Consider the following 12,439-nt stretch of genomic DNA (forward strand, 5'->3'; position numbering starts at 1 on the left):
TCTAGGCTAGTACTTGGTATTAGAATGTTCTCTCTTTTAAGTGTTTAGGTTCTGTGTTTTTCTGGGGGAAGGGGGCATGGGGGTAGTGCTCACAGCAAAAAAAAAAAAATATTTGGTGAATGAAAACTAGAGTCTTTCTATCACAGATTACTCTTAATACTCTTTAATAGCTATATACAAGTAATTTTTAACAACTGTTATAACCACTGTCTAGAGCTGACCCTTCTGTTCTATAATTACCTGGAAACACCTCAGACAATTGCGAAGTCTCTTGGCCGGTGTCACCTCGTGATGAATCAGACTGCCTCAGCAAAGCAACAGGTTGCCTTTTCTTCGGAGATGTAATATAGTAACCAAAAGATGGCTATTAAAAAAAAAAAATACTCCAGAATACAGCATTAGTAAATTTAATCATTAATAAATAGGTTCAGTGGGCGTGCAAAGCAGTTTCAGCCACAGTGCCTCCCCAGTTGGTGTTTGGCTCTTATACCACTGAGAAATAACATATGCCTCCTAGCATTGCAAATGCCTAATTCAAATACATACACTTCCAACATACACATTAAAAAACCCTAACAACTTATTTATAGCAGTTAGACAAAAGAAAGTACAGATGCTGTCATCATCTCTGCCCAGAGGCATACTCTGCTGCTCAGCCTCTGACTGTACCAGAACAGAACATGCCCACTCTACCAATTCACCAGGACACAACTAAATTACACAAGTACATTTGACTTCTTCCTCCCATTGTACACTTCCTCGCTGCTTTTTTTTTTTTTGTCTGCAACACAGATGAGATACTGTTTACCAAGAGCAGATAAGAGAATAGACAGGTATCAGACAGATGCAAGAAGCATACAGAAGTATGTGGATAAGTTAGAGTCTAGATGACTGCATTTTTACTGAAGTTGGGCATTTGCCTAGATAGCACATCAAGTATCAATAGCCATTCAAAGGTATATTCACTGTTCAGATACCCCTGTCTGAGCAGCAATTCATTCAACTACTATGTGGATCGTTTGCTTGGACCTCCAACGTGCACCCTGTATACAGTGTACTTTTCTCTCTCTAATGCTGCACATAATTAGTTCCCGACCAGAATGTGAAGATCAAGCTTCATCGATAACACCAGCCAGGCTTTCACATCAGAAATTCCAAGTGGGGAACAAAAGCCTATCCAGACCTGTCATGCATAGGGAATTTCCTTTGCAAGTGAACTTAGAAAAGTAATTCTGAGAAAGAATTAGTTACAATATAAAAAACAAAAGTAGTGCTAGCTGTTGTCATTTGCTTGTGTCTTAGTATTAACGTTAAGATACATACCCGTTTCACATCACTGCCTCCACCAAGACAACCAAGAGCTTCAGATCTCTGACCGAAGAACTCCCCCAAAGACAAACGTAAATAACTGGCATCTTTATCAAGATCAGATGTTCTCAGCAGGATGCAGCTATTGGCAGATTTCCACGAAGTATCTGCTAATTCCGATGCATTCAGAATGTCTACTTTTTCTGCCTGCAGACAAAGACATTTCCGAAGCTGTAACTTGCAAATAAATTAGAGAACTATTCTGTTTACATTGAGATGATTAGTTACCTGTAAAAGTTTGTGTGCTTTCTCAAATTCTTCCTGGTCTTGTGCAATCATAGCTGCTGCTTCAGCTTAAAACCAATAAAATAAGGCATAAGTCAATAAGTGCTGTCAGTACTATTTTACGTCATTAAACGAATGTTGCTAAGCCGCTATCCAACATTTTTGAGAAGTCGTGGCAGTCTGGTGAAGTTCCCACTGACTGGAAAAGGGGAAACATAACCCCCATTTTCAAGAAGCGAAAAAAGGAAGACCTGGGGAACTACAGGCCAGTCAGTCTCACCTCTCTGCCTGGCAAGATCATGGAGCAGATCCTCTTGGAAACCATACTGAGGCACATGGAAATCAAGGAAGTGATTGGTGACAGCCAGCATGGCTTCACCAAGGGCAAATCATGCCTGACAAATTTGGTGGCCTTCTACAGCGGGGTTACAGCACTGGTAGATAGGGGAAGAGCAACTGATGTCATCTACCTGGACTTGTGCAAAGCATGTGATGCTGTCCCGCACGACATCCTCGTCTCTAAATTGGAGAGACATGGACTTGACGGATGGACCACTCAGTGGATAAGGAATTGGCTGGATGGTCGCACTCAAAGAGTTACGGTCAATGGCTCAATGTCCAAGTGGACACCAGTGACAAGTGGCGTTCCTCAGGGGTCGGTATTGGGACCGGTCCTGTTCAACGTCTTTGTTGGCGACATGGATACTGGGATTCAATGCACCCTCAGCAAGTTTGCTGACAACACCAAACTGTGCGGTGTGGTCGACACGCTGGAGGGAAGGGATGCCATCCAGAGGGACCTTGACAGGCTTCAGAAGTGGGCCTGTGCGAACCGCATGAAGTTCAACAAGGCCAAGTGCAAGGTCCTGCATGTGGGTCGGAGCGATCCCAAGCACAAATACAGGCTAGGTGGAGAAGGGATTGAGAGCAACCCTGAGGAGAAGGACTTAGGGGTGATGGCTGATGAGAAGCTCAACATGAGCCGGCAATGTGCGCTTGCAGCCCAGAAGGCCAACCATATCCTGGGCTGCATCAAAAGCAGCATGGCCAGCAGGTTGAGGGAGGTCATTCCACCCCTCTACTCCGCTCTCATGAGACCCCACCTGGAGTACTGCGTTCAGCTCTGGGTCTCCCAACATAAGAAGGACATGGAGCTGTTGGAATGAGTCCAGAGGAGGGCCACCAAGATGATCAGAGGGCTGGAGCACCTCTCCTATGAAGACAGGCTGAGAGAGTTGGGGCTCTTCAGCCTGGAGAAGAGAAGGCTCCGGGGAGGCCTCATAGCAGCCTTCCAATATCTTAAGGGGGCCTCCAAGAAAGCTGGAGAGAGACTTTTTACAAGGGCAAGTAGTGACAGGACGAGGGGGAATAGTTTTAAACTGAAAGAGGGTAGATTTAGATTAGATATTAGGAAGAAATTCTTGACTGTGAGGGTGGTGAGACGCTGGAACAGGTTGCTCAGAGAAGCTGTGGATACCCCCTCCTTGGCAGTGTTTAAGGCCAGGTTGGATGGGGCTCTGAGCAACCTGGTCTAGAGGAAAGGTGTCCCTGCCTCTGGCAGGGGGGTTAGAACTAGATGATCTTTAAGGTCCCTTCTAACCCAAACCATTCTATGATTCTATGATTAAACTAAATTTTGAAGGACAGATATTGCAATATTTAGTTCTACATCTGAGACAGTTTGGGACACACTAAGAGTTAGAAAAAGAGAAAAGTGAGAAAAGTTCATATGAAAATAATTTTAAAAGAGTACTCCCTGGATCTTTAGGATCCCGAGTAAAATCAGCATTTAGCTAACTAGCTTAGTGGTGAATAAAGAAAGTCTCTTACGGCCTTAACCCCAAACCAAACTGTAACTATTCATAGGTTATGCTACCCATACTAGCTAGAATTGAGCATCATATGGCTACTTCCAAACTTTTACTACAATTGGTTTTGAAAATTTCATTAAGGTGGTACCTGTGAATTGCAGCAAAAGAAACAGACTGGTTTGCACCACTTCATTAAATACCTGTGCAAATTATCAGGCCAAATCAATCAATACTTCTTTTAAATTCAAATGCTTGTATTATTTTCACAATTACTATTTACAGAACAATGAACACCTAAAGTCTCTTCACCAAAATGATCTGAAAAACTGCTGATCAGGAGATACTGCTCTACTACCTGATTTCAATATTAACGTACCATTAAGCACATCAAAACTTATAAAGTATGGGGCCTTGTACACACCATATCCCTAGCCATAGAGAACACAAAATTTTAAAGTGAATGCAGCTGTTGTCCATAAAATGACTTACGGGAAGTCACAATATATACTCTGAGGAAAGAAACAAAGTTGGAATACATCTTTATCAAGCAATCCAACTGTGTTTCCTGCAGGCAGCCTAGCACTATCAACGACACACTGTCAATATCAGTTCTTCATTAATCTTCTGTATAAGCCATACAGCTCTCTGAAGACTTCCTAAAGCACCAAACTCTGTGAAGTGAGCAATCACACACTATTCAAGAATACACCGTCTGCACAGTTTGCTGAGAGATAGACATGTCATAAATAAGACTTAGAAGCATCAGATGTAACATTTCCTTTCTGCCCCTACAAATAAAATCTCTCAGCTGTCAAGTATCACACTTGAGCACTGCAGACAGACAGGCAAACTAGCAGCCAGAAAAATGCTAACCACATTGAATTTGTAAGTGCGTGCCTTCTACCATGTAAACAGGTAAGTCCATCAGCTGGAAAGCAGAATTCCTTTAAAAACCCATCAAGTGGGAAAAAGCTAAACAGTCTTGGAAAAATTTACAACAGCCAAGTATTCTAATCACTCAACAACCTGAATCTGAGATGCACAAAAGTGTCTGAAACATCCTGGCATTTGAAAAATAATGGAGGAACTCTGCTTTACTGACACAGTAGATAGGGAAGTTTCTACCAAATTGGATGATATTTGCTTGTTCCAGCAGAAAGCCACTAGTGTTGAAAAACATTATTTCAACCAATCAATGCTGTTTGATCACACATTCAAAATAAACAATTCTAGACAACAACATACACAGCACCCTCTTTGAAAGAACGAACCTTGAGTGGGCCATGGACATCTTCAGAATACATTAGCCCATCCATACGTCAACTTTAGAAACTAAAAGAGACTATGAGAAATACTGTTGCACACATTGCTTGAATATGTCTAGTAAAACAGATGACCAGATGACATTTGGTGCTAAAGAATTGATTTGTCTACAGTACTACCTGCATATTATCCAAGCCTGTATGACAAACATACAAACTCCCACAAAGATTAGTCTGAGACAGCTTAAGGAAAATAAACATTTTTTTAAGTAAACTGAGGTTCAAAAAGCCTGGAATTTGTTAGAAGATGAGAGCCCAATAAAGCTCCTCAATAAGCTCCAAAATTTTCCAGTATCAGTACCATTTTTCAGCATCACGACATTCCCAAGGGGTTCACAAAAAGATCACCAACTAGTGAACTCAGCAGCTCTTTTCACATTCTAGTTGATTTTGTAGTAATTTCTCGTTTACAATTATTTTGTTATAACCATCCTGCAATACAGAATGACTACTGCTTCCTCTTCTTGAAAGAAAGGATAACAATAATTAAAAGTCCAAAGGAAAAATTGTGGAAATGACAGACACAGGAGTTACTTTTGCTCATACAATAGGTACCAGTGAGACATATTAGAACACTTTTTGAAACAAAACAAGGGTCTTCATGGGAAGAGTAGGAAACATGGAAAGAAGCTATCAACTGTAATTAATAATAATATCATTATAGGCTACTATCAACATCAGCTTTCTAATAGTGTGCAGTATCTAAAGCCTGGAGGCTTTGCAATATCAAACACTGATTTCTTGAAGTGAAAAAAAAAAGGAAGAAAGTTTACTTAACACTACTACAGATAACAGCCAACTATAAAGGAAAAAGATTACATACATCCAGTTATGAACTCCTCATTCATTTTATCATCTTCAGACAGATTTAAATCTTGTTCTTCATCAAATGAAGTATAATATGCAAGATCAGTTACCCATTTGCCCTCTTCATTTTGATAGACAATGCTGTGTGGTAAATCACCTGAAAGATATATCAAATGCTACACTGTTGATTAAAATAAAAAGGGAATATGGCAAAGTCTCTTAAGTTTAGATTAAGGAGTTCACCTGCCAGAAGTCAGCAACAAGCTAAAAAAAAACATTGCTCAAGTTGCTGCAACTGCAAGCTTAAATTAGTTTCATCATCAAATAAAAAACAGTTAAGTGCAATACACAACAGTCAGTAGTTTTTAGAACAAAAACAAGCCAAAATTTATTCATGCTACATCAGTTTTTGTTACCAACTTGCACAACTAAAGAAAAATGCATCGCTTACAGTTTTATTTCTTCTTCCATGCAACGGAGTCTGGTCACAATTGTATAGATGGGTTATATCTAAAGCAACGTACCTTTGTCTGTTGTAGCTAAACTTATGTTCTCACTGCTGTCTGCAGTTGGAGACAGGTAAGTATCATCAAGACCGACTTCACATTCAGTTGCATCTGTCTGAGGTACATTTGCACTAGGAAGAACCTGAGGAGTGGTATAGTGCCCTAAAAATCCTCTTGCTGAGTGTAGTCCTTCTGCATCAGAAGCAGCAGCCTGACACTCAGTGGACTGAATTTCTTGCTTTGGAAGGACATCCGAGACATCAGCTTTATGGCTGTCCATGCACTGAAGATATGGTGAATTTAACTGCAACTCAGCAGCAGTGCAGGAATTGAGCACATCTCCAGTAGTCATGGAACTCTTAGAAAACAATAATAATTTAAAAAGTGTCAGAAGTGCAGTTGTTAACTGTTTGTGCTAATAGTTCTAGGTACAAAATATTCCAAGTTAACTATGTTTGAAAAATGCATCTGAAAACAAAATGGTGTTATTAATTTTTTGTAAAGAAAGTTTGGGTTGTTAGTTCAATCTCTAACTAAAGTTTTCAAATGCACTGCCATCTTCTACTACAGTCTTAGTCTATATGACAAACAGAAATTTAAATGACAATTCATACCAGTTCCCGTACTGCCCTGGGCAGCATTTCTCTTTGCACATGAGATACAGTTATCCCTTGATTTTGTGAATCTTCATCAGTAGCATTTCCAGAGTCTACTCCTGGCACAGCCTGGTAAGTGTCAGGAACCTGAAAGTTCTCCTTTTGAAAAAAAAATTAAGATTTAAGTTACACTAGAAAAGATATACCAAAAAAATTTAACACTAAAGGTTTTTTTACAATGTTAAGAAATTATCTAGTAAAGAGATTATCATACTTCGTTCACTCCTGTGCCACTGCCAGAGGCATCTCTAGCTGCTAGCACCACCACCAAGGACAACAGTTCCTGGCTATGCCAATCCATGCATCTGCCTCCAAGGGCATGGACAGCAAGAAGATGGAGGATCTCTTCTTCTTACTCCTACTACATCCTTTCATTCCCTTTTACAAGGGCACCATGCTACTCCTCTTCCCCTTCTAGTTGGCCCACTGCTGGGTCAGGACTCCAAATCCAACTCAGAACCTGTTGTACCTACCCCACTGCCTATCTACAATGGCAGTGAAGCAGGAACATCTCACACAAAAAGAGAAGACCTGAGGTCAGAGAGCAGAACTGTGTTATTCTCACTCTTCAAACAACCACTTATTCCTTTCTTCACATATAGCCACAGATCAGCAACTGGCAGCCTATGCAGACTACTTTTATAGGGTTAACATATCACTTCCCACAGTCTGGAAACTCTGATGTCAGTTGGGAAATTTCTGAAATTTCAGAAGCTACAGTTCATTTAACCGTTTAAATCAATCACACTTTCCCATTCTCGTCAAGCATGCAATTGCCAGGATCGCATCCATCATTGCAAAACCAAGAAAATGGAAAGGCACTTAATCCCCAGCGCTCTGTTTGTAATGGAGCTAACTGCTGCTCAAAGATAAACCACAAGCCAGCCAGCTGCTGCTCTACGCTTACCTTTCACACACTGACCAATTACTTCAGAGACTTACCTACTCTACTGGAAAAATGAGTCTCTGTGATACTATACACTTAATGAAACCTTGGAGATTGCTACCCAAGATAATAAACCAGTGATCAAAAATATTTTATAAACTAGTTGTATGATACAAAATAAGTGCCAGCATGTTACCTTAATAGTTACAAAAACAAAAAAATAAAACAGAATCTTTTGTCAGTAGCGAATTAAATTTCTTTTCAACAAGTTTAATCAAGTCTTAAAAGAAAATACCATTCTGTTCTTTGAATTTTGTTGCAGTTAAAACTGTAACTCTAATTAAGAATAGCAACAAGTGAAACTATTGAAAGTAGTTTTGTCACAGAACCATCAGACTAAAATTAAGCAATTCCTACACAGACAACAGGCCCACCTCCTGGATATTACAAGCAAGTTACAAGCAAGATCAGAAGATGGCCTTAGCTTCAGTTCAGCTGACCAGCTTGCTGGGCCTGGAGGGGACAGGGTAAAACAAGCATTTTACAGGTATTAGCTTTCTTATGGAGATTTATCTTTCATCAAAAATTCCTTGCATTCAGAGGCTGTTAATCAAAATTAAAATCATGCCATCACAAGACGATGGTATCAGTAGAGGCTTCTGCTTAGTTACCGATGATACAATTTCCCTTAGTGGACTTGAGAGGATCCCAAATGCTTATCTACAAGTATCTTACCATCTCTGACACTAAAAACCACCACTAGACAGCTGAGAGAGGAAGCACAGTGTATAAAAAACATTCATACCTTAAAGCATTCAAGAGAATGCCTCAGAGGTACAATAAGTTCAGACCAGCATAAACAATCCAAAACTCTAAAAGCGATTTTTACTTTTGTAATAGGATTAAGAAATGCCGTATTAAGTTGTTCAGCAGAAAAAGCCCATCCTCAGGAAATACTGATGCTATATTAGTTATTATAGGATTTCTCAGAGGACAAGTCTCCATCATCCCAGAGAAGGGACAGAAATCCAGTCTTAGGAGTTTTGGGTTTGTTTTTCTTTTTCCCTTTGCAAGATCAAGTAACAGAATTGACTGCATAAGGTTCTCTACCAGAACTGCTTATCAGAAGAAAGAAGGCTATGCATAGGACAAAGAGGAGTGTGAGGAGCAGGATTAGAGAGGGGTGAGAAACCTGAATGGAGACTTGAATAAAGGAGACACCATAATAGGAAACTCTTCAGCTTTGCTGCAAGCCTTCCTGACTAATGTCTCTTGGGACAGCCAGCTACTTACCTAATTCCACCTTATCTCACAAACAGCAAGACCTTTTGTAACAAGCACATCAATCAGCTGCTAGCTCTGCACTACAAGGAAGAGGAAAATAAACACAAAAATAGCTACCTAGCTTCTTTCTTTTTCTTTCCCCCCAAGGAAAACCTTGCAGAGGGAACAGAAAAAGTCAGAAGATGACTCAAACAGCTTTGTTTCTAGTTTAGAGCTGTATTTGCTATTTTTAAATTTAAAAAAGAATCCTTTGCTGTATAGGCTAGCTGTTGGACAGTATTTGGGCTTGTCAGGAAAGAAAGAAAACCTAGTTCACCCTGGCAGACAACCCTCGATGATGCTACCATGTTTAAGGGCCATTGGGCATGCTGAACTTTGAACTTTACTTTAAACCTACTTGAAATAAGCCATGTTCAGAAAGCTTCAGTGCTGTACAGCATTCCAAGAGCTTCTGTATGTCGGTGTCTCCTCTTGTCATTTCTGGTTGTATCAGCTGTTCAAAATAGGCTTCTAGCTGGTTATCAAAGAACTCTTCATCATCAATATCATCATCTATTGAAACAGAAGAAAATATCCCACTCACCTTTCATGGACATTTTATATCACCCTGACATACTATCAAAGCAACTCCAGAATTTTTAATACATTGAGTCTCACAACACACTCACACAGTCAGAGCAGAATTATCCTGGTTTTCCCTTAAAACAACTGGGTCACAGAAACATGTAATTGTCTTACTCCAGAATTAGTGATATACAGCAAAACAACTACAAGCTAGCACGTTAACTCCCAGACTATCAAGTGACTTCATCTTCCTTCACATGATCTACACACCACCACATTGCAACTAGCAAATCATACACATACTCAAATAGAAAGTAAAATATATGTTAACATTTTTCAAACTTCACAGAAAGTCACTGAAGCATAGTTCTATATTTCAATGGCAAAAAAATGTGAAGTGCTATTACTAAGAACAGTACTATTCCTATTTGCCAAGCAAGAAGTTTTCCAAGACAGAGTTTTTCTTGTTTTGCGGCTGTTTTGGGGAGAGGAGAGTTTTCAGGGCTTTTGTTTGCTTGTTTTTAAAGACCCAAACATCAGTCAGCTTTCCAGGGCACGGTTAAATGCACTCTTAAAACCACTGTAAAATATATTCTGAGAACCATCTTTACTTTTTATTCTTCCATTTCCAGGAAACAGTATCCTGTTTGTGTTTTTCCTCATTAAAAAAACAGTATACTCAAACATGCCTCGCATTTATAAACTCACAACTATATTTTGTTTTCCACATAATGAAAGAAATGTTCATTTTCAGGTTGCTAGTGATGGCTTAAGAATTCTCCAGCAATTTTCCTTTGTAGCATATTTCAATTCTTCTCCCCAAAACGGTAATTCTGAAGAATCTTCTCAGTATTTCCTTCTGCCAAAGAGGCCTACACAATGCCAAGAATGTACAGGAAAAAAGTACATATATACACACACAGGTATGTCAACACTGTTTTTGCATTCCCAGTTTTGCCTGTACAAAGAGCCTGATTTACAGAAGCACACTCTTTCAACAAAATGCAATTTAGTTGAATTGGAAGCTATGGACGCTCAGCAACTTTGATATTACAGCAAAGCAATCAGGATGTGTTACATTGGAGAGTCAATAAATGAAAAATTCACGTCATGGCTCTGTTTCCACATATGATACTGGAGAAGGTGGAGGGATTACAGCAGGCTAAGTTTCTTCAATTTTTGAAAGAGGACTAATACCTATCCTCAGAACAAATGTCCATAGAGTGCTTTTAAAATTATACAAGGATTAGTTAGCTACCTGAATGGCAGACAAATACCTACAATTCAAACTGAAACTAAAAACGACACAATAATTGTCTTAATCTCGTTTACCTATGTCTTGATTTCTTCTTTGTGAAACTGAAACAATAATCCGCTATCTTCCAAATAATGAAGAAGTAGATTAATGCATTTTACCTCAGATACCAGAGACTTCCTCATTTTTAGAAATATTCAGCACCAAATTTACACTGAATACAGAATTACATGATAAAAATTAGTACATTACACACTGAGCAGGAAAAATAAAAAGATCAGTTAGCTTTACCAGTATTGGAATACTGAATAGACAACTATTTCAAACTAAAGACTATGAACTCTTTAGGAGGGCAGTTAAAAGTAATTCCATCCCCTTGGGTGGAAAAAAAACCCAACAGTATTTTTACTCAGCAAACTATTAACTTCCTTTTTATATGATTAATGCACAAGTGAAGTTACGCAACAAGAAAGAACAAGATGACTTCAAAAGACAGTCATGACACCTGTAGGTATCACAGGGAGAAATCCAGTAACCCTACTTGAATGCAGGGCTGCTCGATTTCAAGACAGCAGTAAACCTATTTACCACTCTGCCTTCCTCATTCTTGGTGCACCTGAGGACATACCCTGTCATCCTTCACAGTATGTGCAAAGTCAAACGCATTAATAAAGACAAGCACGTTTGTCCTTCAGCAGCAGCCACCAGAAGGGCACAGAAATTTCAAAACTCTTGTTCAGTTATACAGAACTCAAAATCTCACTTTATCCCTGCGGGTAAACTAGACTTCCGACTTGAGTGTCACCCTGCATGTGTGGCACCTAAAGAGAGTTGAACTGAAACTCAAGTAAAAGTTAATTCTAACTGCATGTACATGTTCTCTTTCATAAAAGTTTATCTCTATTAATCTAAAATGAAACTGTATCTAGGGTTATCAATTTATTAAATGAATGTCCACATTTCTACCCATATTTTTGATTCATAGTAACTGAGGACTGTTCAATTTTTTAGATTAAACTTCCAGTTGTGATCTTCTCTGACAAATGCCATAGCTACCTACTCCTACTACAATTTTAAAACAGCCAGTTTCACAATAAACACAGTTTTCTTTATTACTCCTTATACTAGTTTTTGATCAAACATAATCCTATACTAAACACTTACAGTAAAACGATACCTTTCCTCTCAAGTACACCATAACATTGTGTCAGAATTCTAGACTCAACTACCCAGAGTTATAAATACACTTACCAGTGGAATCTTCTTCTGGGCTTGCAAGAGATGAAAGTCTCTCATTTTCCAAGAAACTTGAAAGGCTGTTGCTAAGATGATCACTTGAAATTTCACCTTCTGTCAGCTTTTCAGAAGGTTCAGATGGACCAACCTGTGAAAAGCATCCATATAGAAATGTTTCTAGGTGTTACTAGCTATTGTATAAATTCAGCTAATAATAAACAATTAATGAGGTTAATAAGTTTCCAAAACTCCCTCCCCTCCAGTTTTTTTCCTGGTTATCCCAGCAGACATTATAGTCCCAATGGATTTTCCCTGCTAGCTTCCAGGATGGATACATGCAAGAAACACAGGGATCATAAAGGGGAAATAGGGAAAAAGCATCTGAATAACACCAAACTTAAAATACCTCAAAAATAAAATACTGAACCATTGCATTAAAGAGTTTACACTTAATTGCCCCCCTCATTCATTAAGCTGCAATCCCAACTTAAAAGTACAAAGACAACTTGCAAGTTTCCT

General features: G+C 39.1%; 1 protein-coding gene across 1 annotated transcript in view; it reads right to left on the bottom strand.

The window, feature by feature from the left end:
• CEP192 (centrosomal protein 192) overlaps positions 1–12,439 on the bottom strand; it is a 94,361-nt gene that overhangs the window by 58,913 nt on the left and 23,009 nt on the right. Inside the window, exons 15-22 of the mRNA XM_068397189.1 lie at positions 11,936–12,068; positions 9,263–9,417; positions 6,654–6,794; positions 6,058–6,397; positions 5,550–5,690; positions 1,597–1,661; positions 1,324–1,515; positions 241–364 (exon numbers count right to left, since the gene is read on the bottom strand). Of these exons, the coding sequence (XP_068253290.1) occupies positions 241–364; positions 1,324–1,515; positions 1,597–1,661; positions 5,550–5,690; positions 6,058–6,397; positions 6,654–6,794; positions 9,263–9,417; positions 11,936–12,068 (1,291 nt within the window). The remainder of the gene's footprint in view (positions 1–240; positions 365–1,323; positions 1,516–1,596; positions 1,662–5,549; positions 5,691–6,057; positions 6,398–6,653; positions 6,795–9,262; positions 9,418–11,935; positions 12,069–12,439) is intronic.

The sequence above is a fragment of the Nyctibius grandis genome, chromosome 3, assembly GCF_013368605.1.
Source record: "Nyctibius grandis isolate bNycGra1 chromosome 3, bNycGra1.pri, whole genome shotgun sequence".
Classification (NCBI taxonomy): domain Eukaryota; kingdom Metazoa; phylum Chordata; class Aves; order Nyctibiiformes; family Nyctibiidae; genus Nyctibius; species Nyctibius grandis.